At 36.9% G+C, this 17973-nt stretch overlaps 3 protein-coding genes across 4 annotated transcripts in view; 1 reads left to right on the forward strand and 2 right to left on the reverse strand.

The window, feature by feature from the left end:
- Sgf29 (SAGA-associated factor 29) overlaps positions 1–1602 on the forward strand; it is a 199755-nt gene extending 198153 nt beyond the window's left edge. For both annotated transcript variants that reach the window (XR_010851917.1, XR_010851918.1), the window contains one exon: positions 1466–1602. The gene's annotated coding sequence lies outside the window, so the exon portion shown is untranslated. The remainder of the gene's footprint in view (positions 1–1465) is intronic.
- Positions 1426–12193, reverse strand: LOC136834902 (putative inorganic phosphate cotransporter). The gene is made up of 11 exons (XM_067097721.1): positions 11976–12193; positions 9800–9899; positions 8328–8530; positions 7077–7310; positions 6676–6763; positions 4918–5144; positions 4637–4786; positions 4166–4298; positions 3035–3276; positions 2104–2233; positions 1426–1563 (listed from the first exon to the last, which is right to left on the reverse strand). The coding sequence occupies exons 1-11, from the start codon at positions 12069–12071 to the stop codon at positions 1547–1549; spliced, it is 1620 nt and encodes a 539-aa protein (XP_066953822.1). The 5' UTR covers positions 12072–12193; the 3' UTR covers positions 1426–1546.
- A 2533-nt stretch (positions 12194–14726) lies between these two features.
- The window catches only part of LOC136834905 (E3 ubiquitin-protein ligase HERC2-like), a 69159-nt gene continuing 65912 nt past the window's right edge, over positions 14727–17973 (reverse strand). The window contains 2 exon segments of the mRNA XM_067097724.1: positions 14727–15397; positions 17471–17560. Coding sequence (XP_066953825.1) covers positions 15206–15397; positions 17471–17560 — 282 coding nt within the window. The 3' untranslated portion in view covers positions 14727–15205.

Raw genomic sequence — 17973 nt, forward strand, 5'->3', positions numbered from 1 at the left:
GAAAAGGACATAGGGAGACAGCCAAAGTGTTTTGTTAGTAGCGACGTTTATCCTTTTACCTCAGAAATTTATTATTTTTGAATACCCACAATAATTTGGTTTGCAATTCATTTTAAAGCTAATATGGATAAAAGAAAACTGGTTACAAAAAATCAGTACACAACCAAACACAGGCTATCGCACACAAATGTGTGTGCTCACATGTATTGGAGTTAACATGCATATGCATATTTATGCAAGTATGTGTATACTTGTATTCATTTCCTTGTAAATGGATACATGAATGAGAGAGACATGCTCACTCCCTTCTTATGAAACTTGAATGTATTTATAGCAGGATTTCTAACTTCCTCTTCACTTAAACATACTACAGTGTATACAGTGCGTCCTTGACTTACGGTGGGGGATCCATTTCAGCGCTGCACCATGAGTTGATTTCCTCCGTGAGTCAGTTTTTCTCAGTTATCGGCACTTTAACTGGGCTTACAGCGCCGTAACTTGATGTTGCCTCAGGTTACAGTGCTGCAAGTGCCGTTAACTTGATGCCTATTCTTGCTGTTAGCGCCGTCAATGGCACTTATGGCGCTGTAACTTGATGCAACATTGTTAGGCACTGTAAAATGCTGTTAACGGCACTGAACAAACGCCATAAGATCGAATCGCTGTAAGCCAGAGGAACTGTAAGTTGAGGACGCATTGTATGCACCGTCACTTCCACCAGGTTATGATCAGAAGGACCTAAAATCTCTCATGTTTTCAATATTACATCCATCCCCTCGCTTCTTCTTGCTCAGTGGTCTGGTTAAAGTCTTGATTACAAAGGGCCTTGGAGAAATTCTGTGACGCATGTCATTCTTGTGCTTTGCCTTCCACATATCTCCACTCATCTTCAGTCAGTGTTCCTTTGGAATTCACATACAAATGACAGATACTTTACCAAGATATGTACGATATCATACACTTGTCGGAACATTTCCACCATGTGAGAGATTTTCAGTGGAACTTTTTACTTCGTGTTAAAAAACTCAAAGACTGAAGCTAACATTATAATTCAGTTTGTCTCATATGACAAAGCTGTATGGAAATGAATATGTAAGTTGTTATCATTTGCAGAATTTTATTAAATGAATTTTATATTTGCAGTGTACATAGTCACAATAGTGTAAGTAGAAAAGAATTGCTGTATTTTTAAATTTATATTTTCCTGATGACCTCAAGCTGGATATATAAAAAAAAAAAAAAAAGAGTTGACCGTAGTGTTAACAACCAAGCTAAGTAGAAGCTTAAAATTTAGTGTTAACAAAAATTGAAGGAAACCTTTGCTGTTTGGTGCAAGAAAAAATTCCCTGAGGCTTGGAAGCCAGTAGAGTGTGTAGGAGATCTATTAAATAATAAGAATAACAAGCAAGGATGGAACACACTCGAAAGTATCAAATGATCTGACGAGCATTACGGTTTGTTCCAGGGATGGACTGGAGCCTTGGAATTGTGCCCAGTGTTTTCCAGAGACCTGATTCCAGTACACGGAGGTTGGTTGCTCATAGTTTCAGTACCTGTCTTTTTCTAAAAGAAAAAAAAAATTGAATACTAAGAAAAATGAGAACCAATAGTAATGTAGTTATATAAAGAAGCTAATTGGAATTATGATTGTAGTACTTAGAAGGTTATTATTATTATTATTATTATTATTATTATTATTATTATTATTATTATTATTATTATTATTTGTAATTCAATTACAGAAAGAAGAAAATATAATTTTGTAATGGAGAAATTAGATTTATGTAAAAAATGTGAAAAACTGTACTTCATATTAATTATAAGCATTTTCTGAATTGAAGATTAGAGTATCATACAAACTGAAAATTGGTAATACTTTTTTATATTGAATACTTATAAAAAATATTTTAGAATAAAAATTAGCAATTTGTATCTCAATACAGTATTATCAAAGTTTGCCTTTAAGTAAAGTATATATGTAAAAGTTTACTGCACTGTGAAATTAAAGTTTTTAGGTAGAACAAAATCAGGTTGACCTAAAAGGTACAAATTATTGCATTACTACCTTAAACACTTCAATACAAAGTAAGCATAGGAACCAACCTTTCTGCTTTTGCTTTGGCTCGTTCCAAGATTGAACCTCGACTGTGCCGAAAATGAGATAGGTTATACAACATATCACGTATGTTAGGGCAGATATTCCGAATACTGTACGCCAAGCGCTTAGTGTTTGCTGCAAATAACAAACAGAGCAGAAAGAAATCGTATTCAATAACAGAACAGATTACAGTAAGAGATTATATATTAGCCACTTAGATTATTAGATACCAGGTTATCAGATTGTTCCTTATGAATTGTAGTATTAGTATGGTTTTTTCAGGGTCTTATTTTTTTCGGAATGATGCATGTCACGGACAATTCTTTTAAACTGAATAAGAATTGTCAAGTACAGATTAGCTTAGCCTATAAATTATATGGGATTAATGTTATCCATGGGATAGCTTGAATGTTCAAGTGTGGGCTGTACTGTAGGGTCTATCAATACTTATCAAGTTATGCCTCTAATGAGAAGACCAGACCACCAAAGTATCTGATAATCTGAGGGCTGCTTTTATATTCTATTAATGGCAGCTGGTTTCTCCACAAGCTCAATATCGATGATCAAGTTTAAGGCAGTACAATATGATTTTTTTATTTCAACTAGTGCAAAATTTTGTAAACAGTAGTGAATGTAGTCTTGTCCTGTCTTGTACAAACTTATAATCAGTTATTAATTCACAAGTTTTTAATTTGCTACTTTTGCCAATTTTTTTTTCTGTGCCTTCCTTTGACCATTTTTTCGTGATTTTCTTGGTTTTATAGCCAAGTGAATTTTAAGATTCCTGTAACTAAGTTTGACAAGAAAAAAAGGTAAACATTTTTTGGCATTTTAAAGGTAGCTTCTCCAACGTACATCAACTGGATCCTAAAGGTTAAGAAAATTCTTTAAGTGTGGAAAGCTTTTCAGTAACTAGTGGTCCTGGCATTTCCTTACATTTCCAGCTGTAATGGCCCCAGTAATGGAGGGAGCTAATATCCCAGCCACAGAGCCAATTGAGTTGGTTATGCTTTTCAGGAGCGCTGTCAAATTAGGTGCAATTTCCTGCTCGGTGATGTCTGCCCCACTGTTGGAGGCAGAGTTTAACCCAACAGAAATACACAGGCAAGCGACTGCTAGTGTAGAGTTGCAGTCCACAAAACAGATGGTGATTAGGGCTAATGCAGGACCAAACATAGCTGAGAAAGAAAAGGGATTTGATTCTTTTTTGATGGCTACTTTTTATTTCTTTTATTTGGGATAGTGACTTTTGAATGAGGAAACTAAAGTAAGGACAAAACAATAATCTAAGTTAAGCTGCAGTAAACAGGGGAGTCAAAAGTGGATTTCACTTTAAATGTTAAACAAAGGAAAAATCTATTTCTGAAGTCTATTCAGCACTTATTTCTAGGATTTTGCACTTTAAATTTGTTAATGAATTTTCCTGTCAGGCAAAGGAAGATCTCAAACAGTATATACAGTAGAAAGAATGATTTTACCATGGGAGGGAGAGAATGAAAAAAACTGGGTCAGACATCATTACCTTTGTCAAAAATCCTTTTTAATGATGGAAATTATTAAACATCATTCTTATGAAAATTAAAAACAAAACTAGAGAAATTCTACCTGAACAAACTCTAAATTCAGGTAATGAAATTATATGCAGTTTGATCACTTAGAATTGAACCTGAATAGTGTATTAAGAAAATACTTTCTGCCTAATAGCAGCCAATATTTTTAATGATGGAAATTATTCTCATGTTTCTACTCAGTGTTATGCAGTTGCTAATTAAGAGTGTGGCAATTTTTTTTTTCTACTCAATGTTAAGTGCTATCAGTTTTTTGTGTTTATTTAGTAATATGTACTGTAATTTTTATTTTCATTTCTATTCAGTTTTTCACTGCTACCATATGACCATTGTATTCCTTAGAAACTTGTATTACAAGTTAAAGACCCTTTGGCTTACTGTTATATGTACTTGATGTGGTCATATTTTGAATGACAACATGACTATCAACAATAAGAGTTGTCAACAGAGAATCTAGTCTTTCAGACTTCATTTTACATCAGAATTCCTTGACGTTTACCTACGCTGCTGGATAGCTTGCGAACTTGTATTATGGAGAGTGCATTTTTTCTGAGGAGAAAACTGGCAAACGTTCCCCAGCAGATACTGAAGATAGTTGATACTATATATGGCAAAGCAGACAATAGGCCATTCTGTAGTGGAGAAAAAATTATTGTGAAAAAGTATTGCGCTTTATTAGAGGCTCACGTAAACATCTTTAGCAGATGAACGAGTTTTATGAGAGTTGATTACATAGGAATCATTCTCTGAATGAGTGATCTAGCCTGTGTAGATGATCTTTGCTGTGTGCTTCTAAATACTACATGTAAATGCCATGTATGTCATTAATAGAAAAGAGCATAGGCTTCATCATTTGCATAATTTTATGCCTGCATGGAAAGCTGAGTAAAGCCACAAGAGATACGATACGCCTTAGTTTTGTCATCATTCTTTTGGAAGATTAAACGATAACTGATTTTTTTATACTTACGTCTTCTATTCCAAAGTGTTGTATGTTTTTGAGGTAGGTTGGTATCTCTGTCAACAGGTTGAAGAACCCAAAGTTGTTCCCCCATGCCACAGCCATGAGAGACCAAAAGGGCAGAGATGTAGCAATCTTGCCCCAAGGAATTTTGATTCTCTGCACAAATATGAAGCAGAATATAATTGATATAATATTGTTCATTGGACAGTGTGAGTTATCTTGCTCCTACAATGCCAGACATATCATGAAAGCAGCTATTGAGTTATATACACTTGATCATTTCTTACCTTTTCTCCTTTAAGGGTTGATCCTTGTGCTTTGATATACCTGAGCTCAGATGCAGATAGAGATGGGTGATCATCTGGACTGTTATGAATCAGCAACAGCCATGGAATGGTCCAGAGAACTCCAGCAGCACCAAACACGTAGAACACAGAAGGCCAGCCGCCTAAGAAGTTAGATCCTATCATTAGACCTCCAAGGGCCATGGAAAGCACTGTCCCTATAGAACTGCCTGTAAAAGAAAAAGTCAGTTTTTAATTCTGGAATTCTTGCACTGCATACTCAAGAATGAATTTTATCCAGGAGTTCTGTACTGGACTGCATATTCTAGGATAAATATGTATTGGAAAGGATATTGTATACAATCAAATGCCTATAAAGTTATTTGTTTATATACATGCTGTTGGCCTTACGCCCAACCATGTTTACAGCAGACCTTCATTTCAGTGATTTAACTATGTACTGGATAGTTTGCAGTCTCTTGATCTAGAGGCATTAGACCTCAGTTTGAAGAATATCTTTTATAAAAGCAATCTGTTCAGTGTTTTTTGCTATTTGCAGGCATTTTTCATTATTTTGTAGGTGTGTGGGAGCTTTCACTCCCTCATCTTAGTTCTGTGTCGTCAATTTTGAAGGTGTGTCTTCAACATTATTGAATATGTTAAGGGTAAAAGTTTGGAGAAGAAATAAGGGTATGAAAGTATAATTTTGAAAAATAAGAATAAGGAGGATTAACTCAACAGTTGAATGTGTAGCTACAACATCAGGGGAATTGTGGTGGAAGTCACTAATCCTCAAATTCCACGGTTTGGTGACTTTCTTTTCCCTGGTGTGAACTTGCATTATAAAAAGGCATTAGATATCTCATCCTGTTGGCTTCTTTGCTCGTAAAAATGCCTTGTCTGATGCAGTATTTTTGTTTACCCATCCCAAGTAAATATGGTATGAAGGTGTTTTCCATTTTTCTAAACTAAGATGTTCAAAGGATACCGAGATACCTTTATTTGTAAGGTGAAGTCAGAGAAAACATCTACTGTCTGCTCCTTGGAGCAAGCACTTATGCTGTTGTAAGGCTAGCCTATTCTAATAAGAGCAAGAGAGCACATGAGTTTAAGATGCTGTTGTTAATATTTTCTTGAATACAACAAAATAACTTCATGCTTCGTGGTCTCACCTTTGATACCTATGCTTCTTGAATTATCTCATGCTTCTTGCTGTGCAGAACACCAAAACTCAAATACTGTTGAGATGCCGTATTACCAAGACCAGAGGGCTTTTGCTTACATCATTGTAAGACTGAAACTGTCATACTGGTACTGCTACTGATGCTTGCTTGGTATGTTTAAGAGAATTATGTACGTAATGGAGTATAGTATTGCTTTAATACAATCCTAAATTAACTTCTTGCAAATGTTATGAGCACTCTTTCTTGTTACTCTCCCTCAACTGAGCATATACTTTTTGCTCTCCCTTGCCTGATAACATTAATGAACACATTTTTGTTGCTCTCCATCACTTGTCAGTGTGACTTGTGACTAAGTAGAAATTCTTGTTGCTCTCCATCTTATGTCAGGGTTACTGAGCAGACATTTTTATGACCTTGTCACCTGTCAGTATTACTGAGTAAACATTCTTTTTGTTTTTTGTTTCTCTCGTAAGTGATTGAGCAACATTCATGTATCTCTCTCACTGTTAAGTATAACTAAGCCAACGTTATTTTTCTGTACCTTGTGTTACTGAACAAACATTTCTGTCTCTCTCACCTGTAAGTGTTATTGAGCAAAGTTTAGCCTTCTCTTGTGGTGGGATCCAGCTGGCCATTAAGTAAAATGTTGCACTCACAAGAGGACCCTGAAAAATAGGTCTTATTTGTAAATCCTTTTAAAATCATGCATGTGGTTGAAGTTAGCCTTCTTCTATTAACAATTCTGGTTATTTGTATCATTTTTCTCATTCATTGAAAAGATTCTATCTTTCCTTGGATACTAAAACAAGTCTCTCTCTCTCTCTCTCTCTCTCTCTCTCTCTCTCTCTCTCTCTCTCTCTCTCTCTCTCTCTCTCACATTATTAAAACAATTCTCTTCAGTAAAAAATCCTTTTTTTTAAATTATTGAGTCAGTCAACTCATTGAACAACAGAATCTCTTTGAGTAGGCTGACATTACCTGCAGAAGACCAGCAAGAACCCTGACAGCAATGAAGAGTCCTACAGAGATGCGAGCACACACTGGATTGATAAGACACAGCAAAGATGATCCCAAGACCGCTATTGCCATAGCCAAACGTCCTCCAAGGTACTCTGTTATAATTCCACTGAAGATGTTGGAGACTAAGTACCCGTAGTAGAAACCTCCAAGGATTAGTCCTTGTGTAGGTTCATCCCAGTCAAATTCGCCTTCCTGGGAATTGAACGAAGCTACTCAGTTGAACCACAACTCTGTTAGTTTCCTTCTTATTGGAAGAAAAATGCTATTCAATTTATCAGTCGGTCCAATCTCATCAGTACAACTTTGCTTATCCAATGTGAATATACCATCATGGAGAAAAAATCAAGCAGTCAAGTCTACATGCAGAAGAGTCTCATTAGTGCAAGTATTTTTACCCCACTTAAAGTCACATTCTTGTAGCAAGACAAAAGCAGATTAAGTCAACTTTGAAATTTGCCTTATTTAGAAGATCAGAGTTATTCAGTCTAACAGTTGATAGAGTTTCGTCATGTCATTTGTTCTAATCTCACCTCATGCTGCCTGTATGGTCAACTCTTTAATTTATTCAGTGAAACAGTTGATGGAGTTTTATCATTACTGTATAGCTGTTTGTCCATTTTGTCGCCATTCTTAAAGGCAAGAAAGTTATTCAGTCTTAACAGTAGGACCTCCATCATTTCAGTTATGCTTGTTTCTCCTCAGAAATGGTTTCAGTTTGATGAATAATGTTTAAAGATGGACTTGTTTGGTTTTTCTTTTACTACTTTTCAACTCTGTAAGTTATGTTTATACACTGCTGATGAGCAATTTGAATTATACTGGGACTTTTCTCAGGAATAAGATTTTATTTTAGCTTCAAATAATTCATCATTTTAAGAGCCACTAGTGCTGTCAAGAAAACAAAATATTTTGAAGGAAACTTGGTCGTACCCGAGGGGAAGGTACGACCAAGTTTCCTTCAAAATATTTCTTTAGAATATATATCTTTTAGGACGTTGGTCCCTTAGGAGATCACCAATATCTTCCAAGACATATTGATTTAAATCCATTGGTTTCAGAAATGAAAACAAGAAAATGGACCCCCAAATCATTGACTTGTAGTTGCTGGTTTGCCCTTGAAAAAAACAAAGGAGGAGCCACTGCTGAGAAAATGTATAAAGAAAGGTGTTACTACTAGGGAAATGGAAAGAGAATGTGCCTCCTACTTACCAATAAATCCGATCTACCATCATCTGTTATGTTTGGCGAAGGACACACATCGGATACACTCGAGTTGAACATGGTCGCATTGGAGGAGTGGGACACCATTGCAACAATAGCAATGCTTAGGCTCACCCTTGACAGGAAGGACACGCAGCAAGCTGCGAAGAGCATCACGCATAAAGTATGTCGAGCTCCCCACCCTCTGCTCTCTGGTAGGAAAGAAAGGTTAACATTACTTCCATGATATTCTTGGCCTTAACATTCCTGCTACTTTATTGATTTTATTGGCCTTCCTGCAAGTCATGCTTCTTCCATGTTTTCTAGACCTTCCTTCTAATACTTCCATAATATTCTGGGTCTTCCTACTAATTCTGCTATTTAATTGATTTTCTGGGCTTTCCTAGTGGTCATGCTACCTCCATGATTTTCTGGGTTTTCAATTGAGACCCTCTATTTTCCTTAATTATCCTAGCTATTCTGCTAATCCTGCCACATCCAGCTACTTTCATCTTTCATCATTCTAGGCCTTGTTACTAGTCCTATTATTTCCAGGATTTTCTAGGCATTCCTAATTACAGTATCCTACTTCTTAGAATATTCCAGTTAGTTCCAATTCCATGGTTTACTCTGCTTGTTTGACAGTTCTGCTACTGATATGATTTTCTCTGCTTACTTGCTAGACCTGGTACAGGCAGTCCCAGCTTACCGACATCATCGGTTAACAGCGATCCAGTTTTACAACGCTTGTCTAGCGATGCCATTAACTGGATTTTCAGTGCTGATCTCCGCCTAGTGGTGGCACTGCTCTCCAGTTAGTGGCACCGATATCCAGTTAACAGTGCCGTTGAGCAGGTTAGTGCTATTATCGCCGATTTTCGGTTAGCGGCGCTCAGCCGGGAACAGGACCCCCGCCATTAACTGGGGACTGCCTACTGTACTTCCATGATTTGTGGGTCCTTCCTAATAGTCCTGCTATATCTATGATTTTCTCGGCTCTTTTAAAAGACCTACTATCATAATTTATTGTCTTTACTGCCAGTTCCTTTACTTCTGTAATTTTATGGGTTCTCATACTAGTCCAGTATTGCAAGTAACTTTTCCTATCCCCATTCCCATCACATGCCTAAACTATCTCTGTTTTACTTCTGATATCTAAATGGTGGTAATATAAGAGAGAGTGGATACCACAAGTCTCTAACCTAGGTACAGCACACATTACCTTGAAGCTCAGAGCAAGGTACTTTTATTTTGTATATTTATGTAAGGGTTGCTGGTGAGAGAGGCTGGCTTTGGGTTGGATGACCGCAAGGCTAAACGTTGAGTATATTACCCATAGACTGTATAACACACACAAAAGAAATACAATATACAAATATAAATTGCATTGTATTGGAGATTGTCATCAATATAAAATATAAAACATTTTTTATTTTACAGTGAACATGTGTACAAACATTTTATAAAAAATTTTTTCTTACCAATAACCAGACTATCATTTTGCTGTGTCTCGTTATCAGTTCTTGTCAAGGTAGGAATAGTATTCACGCTGGAATTTGACTCCTCAGTATTGAATTCAGCCTTGGAGAAAGATGCACAGAATCAGTCATATTCTTAATATATATAAAGCCTCCAATTGAGTTGTTACTATGACCTAAGGCATTTTCGTTGTTACAATTTTAGCTAAAAGGGGAAAAATCAAAATTGACTTACACCCATTTATGCATCTTTATGTATGTCAACAACAAATGTTAAAGCACTTTAAAACAACTCAGTAAGAAAAAGGGGTAAGTCACATAAAAAGAAATGTTAAAATATATGAAATACAGTAATGAGTTGTACAGTATAATATCATTCAAAAGCTTAAAAATGCTAGAAATGTTGCCCTTTATGCATGACTTCAGCTATATATACTGTAGAGTTGCACATACTGTATATGTTCCAGTGTTCAGTCATCAGCCTTAAAAATACAAAAATCATAAGAAAAGTTCCAAATCACATAAAAAATTTTAGAATGCACAAAAAAGTATGTGTATATTAATATATTATGTACACAGAAGAAAACTATTTAAAAACTTGAAAATATGCAGATTATTTTTGTAGTACATGAGGTACTAGTTCCAGTAGCATTAGTTCTTGGCAGCTAATCCAAACGTATGCTTTTGTTTGTGTTACTGTAAGTGCAGTGTTTTATTTTGCATTGAATTTGTCCTGAATAAGTAATGCCTTGGCTTTGAAGGAGATTTTTAGTGCTAGTGCTAATAAGCTTAGTGCTGTTCCATGGGAAAATAGGGTATCTGTGATAAAACTCCACAAAAATGGTGAAAACATTTCCACCAGCCCATCAAGCACAAAGACATCACTTTCAGGTAGTTACAGTATTATACATATACAGTACTGTGCTATGTACGTGTAATTTCCTTTTGTGTTTCTTCACATTCTTTATAATCAATAGGCATAGATTTGCCTTATAAAAAAGAGCAGCAAAATCTCTGTCGAATGACTCATTGCACAGTGTAAATGTACAGTTGATTATGGGTTTGCTTATAGGGATTTATAGGGTGACTAGATGAATTTTTTAAAGGCATTATTTGATCTGAATTGTGTGCCTTGGAATGCATTAACGAATAAGTGCGAGGTATTACTGTATATGAAAATTTATTTCTGTTTTACTTTGCAATCAGTATACAGTATATACAGACTTTTTATTGATATTTTGTTAATGTTTATATGCATATGTTCTTTTTATCTTTGAATAAATTTCCAAAGAATATATGTAGAAAGATTGCGCATGTTTTCTTCCATGTATTGCAGACATCCATTTCTTTTCCTTGTGGCACTATCTTAAGGGCTGAATTAATTATTGTTAGTTGGCTGGTATAGATTATGCCAGTGCAGTCTCTCCCACACTGCCAGCCCAGAATTGATGGTAAGGTGTTGAATGAATAGGCATGGTGTGTGTACTTCTTGTCATATCAACCAGCCATGATGATTGACATTTGTGTAGGTTCATATTTCATCAACATGATATGAAGGTTATTGGAAGCAAAGTACTGAATATGAATAGCAAGAAAATGTGATGTTGATGTTCATGTATCATTTTTCTAAATCCTTGCCCTATAATTGCTTTTGGGGCCTACAGCAATAACACATTCACTGTATCCACTGCTGAATGACTTCACAGGTCCCAGGGCTTGGCCTTTGGCCCAAATTTTTATTCCATTCCATTCCATTCACAGTATCACTAGTCATTCTGAAGTTAAGTCAGGGCTGGAGGAGGGTAGGGTTGTGGGAATCTCCCATTAACATTGAAAATCACAATTCTGAGTATTTTGTCTTCTCTTTGCTATTTTCTAAAGCTTATCATATCACAAACTGCAAATTCCTGGCACTTCAGTTCATTCCTGGCATTGTACAGTGGCATTTAAGGGTTTGCCATTAGCACAAAAGAAAGACTGTCATTTAAGGCTAACTTCCTTCCTTGGGGAAAATATTTACTTTCTAAGGAATCAGCTATTTTGCAGCAGTACATTATTGTTTCTAGCCATTCACAGTTTTTGAGGTAGAAAAACGTACATGCATATGCACACCATAAAGTAACACTAGGAAATATCTGGGATACGTGATAAGCTAAATTATCCACAGAACATTCATAACCTTTGTTGCTGAATCCATAATTATCCATGTATTGTTTAGCCCTTGTGAAGGGAGAAGTTTTAGTGCTTTTGGTAACTGTATCAACACTAAACACATATATTCAGTCTTCTTTTGACTGATAACTACTCTTCAGAAGTTAGGTGATTGTATAATTATCATTTTTTTTTATCAGCAGTTGTGTTTATCATTCTGATAGGGGATGATAACTAAGAATGACATTTGCCGAAAGTGTATTAAACAATTATCAGTATGTTAATTGAGTGAACTTGTGATTTTTTATGGCTTGACAGTATTTTTGTTTACACACACACACACATACGCACGCACGCACACACATTACCTGTCTACTATGGTGTCAGGGGCATTGGTACATGTACAGTCATCCTTGAACCGCAGATTCAGTGGTAAACCTTGTGTAGAAAATTCATCCCTTTTTGTATAGCTACACAAAAACTCAACCTTCCACCCACACTTACATACACTGTGCAGTTCACTTCTGTTTTACAGCAATTGGTTCTTTCCCATTCTCTTCACATGTCCAGATCACTGCAAAATAATTACTGTATCTGTCTATTCACCTATGCTATATTTGTGTACCATTTTTGTTGTAGCTCTACTTTTTTAGTCTATTCTTTATTTTTTTAGTTCTCTTGATTATTACCACTATTCACATTGCTAATTAGATTTTCATTATCAGTAATTTCTCACCTTTGGCTATATTCAAGACATATGCTGTGGTCAGTGGGAGCTGAATGGATGTTCAATTTTATGGAATCATTGCTTATCAAGAATGAATTGGTTGTGCGCAGGAAGGATATATATGTATGGGTAATTATCTTGTACTGAGCATACTTCCCCTTCTGTCATAAAATGTCAGATTGTGATAGGAAAGGTGCCACTGAGTTGATTGCTATCCATTTACCAATAGTAAGGCATTAAATATACAACAATAATTGCAGCTGCTGATAACAAGAGGACATGTTCCAATAATATACAGGCAGTCCTCAGGTCCTGATGGTCTCTACCTATGACATTTCGTGGTTACGACGTGGTCCCCATAAATAATCAGATAATTCTTGTTTCGACTTTTGACATTTGCATCGTAAATATGAACGTCGTGAGGGAACTAGTTTGTTGAGTGCGGCGGAAAAATACATCGTCACCAAGCATTGCACTGAGGTTGATGCTTTGTTTACATTCTGCTTGCATGCCGTTTGGCTTCGTTGAACTCTGTGTTGTGTTGCTTCTGTTGTATTTTTGCAGCTTTGTGCCCTTAATCATGCCTCCCAAGCATAAAGGTGACTCTTCTGATGGCAGTGTTTGTAAGAAAAGTAAAGCCAGAGGAGTCATGGATTCCCTGCGCTGTTACCAAGAAATTTGGGAGGAGGAGGGGAAGAGGGAATTGATTCAGCCTAGCTTCACACATTTTTTTCAAGAGTGTCAAGAGGTTGTACCCTCTGCCTCAGGTGCCTCTCCAGACTCGTTTGTCCCAGCATCTCCAACACCTGCAGGTTCACCTTCCTCTGCCCTAGTATCTCCAATACCTTCTGCAGGTTCTCCTGCCTCTCCAGCTTCATCCTCCTAATAAGCCTGTATCCGTGCCTTGCAATGTCCCTTCCAGTGTACAAGCCAACCACAGGAATAAGGGTAAATAATTGCTTTTCTTTTGCAGTTTCATTTCATTATTTATATTAATTCACATTACTGTATTTTACATTTACGTAAGTCCTTCATGTGTTTTTCTTGGTCCATAAATGTTGCATTTTAATATTCTAGATTATGACTTCACTACTGCATTAGCTAGGTGGGTAATGTAGGTGCTTATTTAGGCGTGTTCTGACTTGCATTGAAATTTGGGTTACGTCGCATCGTCAGGAAAAAATAAAAATTGTAACCCAAGACTGCCTGTATAAGAATACTTGAAGTTTGGTCAGTGTAACCCATTACTAATCATATAATAGCCTTTAACTGCAGAATACTTCCAGGTGCATGGAGCAAAGCATTTCAAAGAAAAAACTCCATCACATATGCTTAACCAACTTCAATCCTTGTGGATGCTCTACTCTTGGCTGTTAAGGTTATCACTGCTTTATCTTCAGCCTTTATTCTCCAAGGCCTTGATTTTGGAAATATTAGTATTTCCACCTTTTTTTGTCAATAATTAGTAAACCATCCCTCAGGCTTTGATGAAACCTCCAAGTTGAGACTTATCATTAGTCTTTAACATAATTACTAGACCACTTGATGAGCCTTGATGGAACAATTTCTTTTAGATTTGACATTTTTTTTCCTCCCCTCAAGGGTTTGTGTGTGTCAGAGAGCTCAGTGCTCTCTCACAAGTTTTCCACTCAAGCCACTTATAATTTCTTTAGTAAGTATGCTTGTCTCCATGTTCCTTTATTATTCCTGCTCTACCTTCCACATGAGGAAGGTAGAGCATGAGGACAGTGATGAGTGCCCTGTACAGGGTCCTCAGTCTTACCTTCAAGCACACAGAATCCATTCATCCTTCTGTTTGTCTGTTTTGATATAAGAATCATCAGGACTGGCCTGTCTCTAAGAATTTCAGCTCTAATTGGGTACCAGAAGCTATTTTTCTGCTTTCCCTACAGCCACATGGGGAACATTAAGTCACTCAACATGAGTGCCTGTGAAGCCTGTGCCATTTCTGTCTATGTACAATTTGGAGCTCTGACATCCATAGGGAAGGCACCTACCATTGTCATATTTTATGATAAGTAAAGCAAGTAATAACTACACTTAAATTTATTTACAATATTAGTACACAGTATGCATAATTGTAAGCACATTATAAAAAATTTGTGTAAACTGCTTTATAAAACAGCATACAGCGAATATCTCACTAACTATAATTTGAGGGAATGCACAAAGATTGGCAGTTTCCAAAATGCCTTCAAACAGAAGCATCCTGTTTTTCAACAGCTGTTCTTAAATAAAGTCAAGCACTCAGCATATCAATAGGCATATTTCCAACATAAAAAAGTACTGATTAGCTGATATATATTCTTCAGTCTTTTGCAGGATTTGTAACGTCTACATATTGCCTAAGAAATGAAACTAATAAAATCTGGGAATTTACAGCAATGCATATCATGAAGCTTGTTTATGAACTCCACCCCTAGAAAATTTTGTATTGAATTTGATGCTAACATTTTCCAAACATTGTACTTCAAGAAACTTTATTCCCAATAGCTATCACCAGCTATGAATCATGTGGAGTACAAAGATACACAGTCCGCCATGGGCTCCTCACTACCAATCGAATCCCAGTCATCTGTATCCGATTCGGAAGATCCATTGTCTTCGACTCCCCCACCTGTCATGGCTACTCTAGCATAGTCATCTGTGTCAATACTCTTGCAGAAATGAATAGCATACTTCAACTTTTCACGTAGCACAGCCTGTAAGTAAAAGAAAACAATTGTTTTATTAGAAGAGTATCTTTTAAGAATCCTGTCAAAACAGACTTACATTCTCAAAATTTTCAAAATTTTAATGTGATTGCTGCTTTTAAAGTTTGCCATTTTTCCTTTAAGATGTTTGTGGAACTGGAAAAAGTATTTTGTAACCTTTCATATATGGATCATCCTACCACACATTCGCTGGACCAAATGTACTGACTAAACAAAGGTGACACCAACAGATGGGGGAAGAAAGGATGCCCATTCTCACCTACCCAACATTACCCATTGTCCTTTCAAAGAACTCTACATGGAGAAAAGTTACTAAGACCATACATGCTCCAGACAGCGCACTCATCTTGGGCACAGAAATGATGCAGGTTCACCTCAAAAACATCCCAAAGAAGGTTGGGATGGAGAGCCTTCCCCAATCACCACCACCACCACCACTGCATAACTGATCCACAGACCAGGTGCACCAGGTGTGCGACTAGTGAACTGGCTCCCCAAACCCTACACCAAATCAGGTCAGCAAACCTCTCTCAGTGACCCAACTAAGGGGTTGCACAAACCACTCTCTATGTTATTGATAAGAGTCACAGTGAGATGGGGAGATGACTGTGTGCTGGGTGAATGAGCTGAACAGCCTTGGCTCAATGCGAGCCTGAGAGCTCACTGAGAAACAGGACAGGAGCGCACCCTGAGTCTAAGCAAGCTGGCACCATAGTGCTTATCCTACCTGGGGAAAGCTGATTACTGCCAATGACCATGTGTCCCTGCCCTCCCCTGAAGGGGAAAGCAGCCTACCAAGACATCTCATGTGAGGACTAGATTTCCCTATCTCAGTGCCAGCCTGCGTGGGAAAGAGTGGGGCCAAGGACATCTGCATGGGAAGAGAGGGCCAAGGTGGAGATAAACAACAACGGAAGGTGAAGACTTAGAAGTAGAGTGCTAATGGCTTCCCTACCCTTCCTTCCACTGTCCTTACTCGCCTTGCACTGCAGGGCTGGACTAGTCAGGAACTGCAGATTAAGTCACATCCATCCAAGGAATTTCACCAGGAAGGAATACTGCAACTGGAAAACCCATTTCCAATGCAGCAGTCCTTAAAGCCGAGACCACTGTAACCATGATGATGAATGCCTTATGGGCACCTGAAAAGTTGGTAATATACAATGTCAGAGAACACCACAGCTGTTGATGAACCATTCATTAGAAGCTGCTAAGTTCCTGGCAAAAACTATTACAAGGTCGGCCTCGGCCTAAGATGTAATCAGTTGGGTCTGCTCTCCATCGAGGAAAGAACCAACTAAAAGCACAAAAAGGCACAAGGTTCACCTAAAGGTAACAGCCAGCACACTGACTGAAAGAAACACATCGTGACTGAAGGGCAATGGGGAACTTTGGCCGGGGGAGAATAGGCATTTCCTCTCCCCCATCACCACCTGTGTACACCCTTGTTTATTCAGTACCCAGCCGGTCCAGCGCATGACCAAAAGGACACACCATATATAAAAGGTATGGTGTTTGTATCCCTGTAGGAACAATTATTAATAGTAGAGTAACAACAAAGTATCAATTAGAAATTATTCAAACCTTAGTCTTACTTGCAATATAAAAAATTTAAAGGGAAAAGATATAAACATCAGCACATTCCAACGAGGAAACTAATACTTTAATTATCTTTCTGTTGAAGTCAATGGCATCATTTGCAGAGACTATCTTTTTACTGAGACTTTGAATCAGTTTATACTAGGAAAAATGATTCACATTGCTTTCCATTTACTTAGAAAGAAACAGGAATCATTTTTCCTTATTCCTGAGAAGCTTGCCTGAAGAGAAAAAGAAGTATAAACTGATTCAAAGTCTCAATAAAAAGATAATCTTTGTAAACAATGCCACTAACTTCAATAGACATTGCATGAGAGAAAATATGCCCAAATAGCATACTTTTATTTTACTATTGTAAAGTATCAAGTTTCCTAAAATCAAAATCTCATTTTATAAACATAAAATTTAAGAAGTCACCTTCAAGGGAAAATACAAAAACACATAATCTTGAGTGAAACAAACCTTGCATGAGTATCGAGGCATCTTGAGAAGGAAAAAGCAAGTGTAGGACTCTGGAAGGAAGTGATCTGGTGGTGTATACTTGTCCAGTACCTGAAGAAAGAGCAGAAGCATATATTGCACATACATTACATACAAAATTAAACTGAATAAAAGGCAATTGATATATCACATATGCACTTGAGTGATGTAATCAAATAGCAATCTATAAAGGAGAAAAAGTACTTCCTTGGGTACCATATTTCACTCCATGCTATTTTTATAAATGGTCTAGTTATTTTACTTTTTTCTTTATCTACATTAAGCAAACTCTGCTCATGGATCACAGTTTATATAATCCAGCTATTATGTAACTAGTGTGTAATATAAATTTTCATAATATTTTTTATTTGGATACTTGCCTACTGTTTACAGATAGCTTATATCGACCTACTGTTACAGATAGCTTATATCGACCTACTGTTACAGATAGCTTATATCTCTTATCTACTGGTGCAGAGATATAA

Source organism: Macrobrachium rosenbergii, chromosome 54 (assembly GCF_040412425.1).
Source record: "Macrobrachium rosenbergii isolate ZJJX-2024 chromosome 54, ASM4041242v1, whole genome shotgun sequence".
NCBI classification, from domain to species: domain Eukaryota; kingdom Metazoa; phylum Arthropoda; class Malacostraca; order Decapoda; family Palaemonidae; genus Macrobrachium; species Macrobrachium rosenbergii.

Excerpts from the sequence above, each read along its gene's own strand:
- LOC136834902 (XM_067097721.1), bottom strand. The coding sequence starts at position 12,071 with ATGTGTTTAGTGTTGATACAGTTACCAAAAGCACTAAAACTTCTCCCT. Across the intron at positions 4,787-4,917 it reads CAACCCTTAAAGGAGAAAAG|AGAATCAAAATTCCTTGGGG; the intron begins GTAAGAAATGAT and ends ATATTTGTGCAG. Across the intron at positions 2,234-3,034 it reads GGGCCATTACAGCTGGAAAT|CAAACACTAAGCGCTTGGCG; the intron begins GTAAGGAAATGC and ends TGTTATTTGCAG.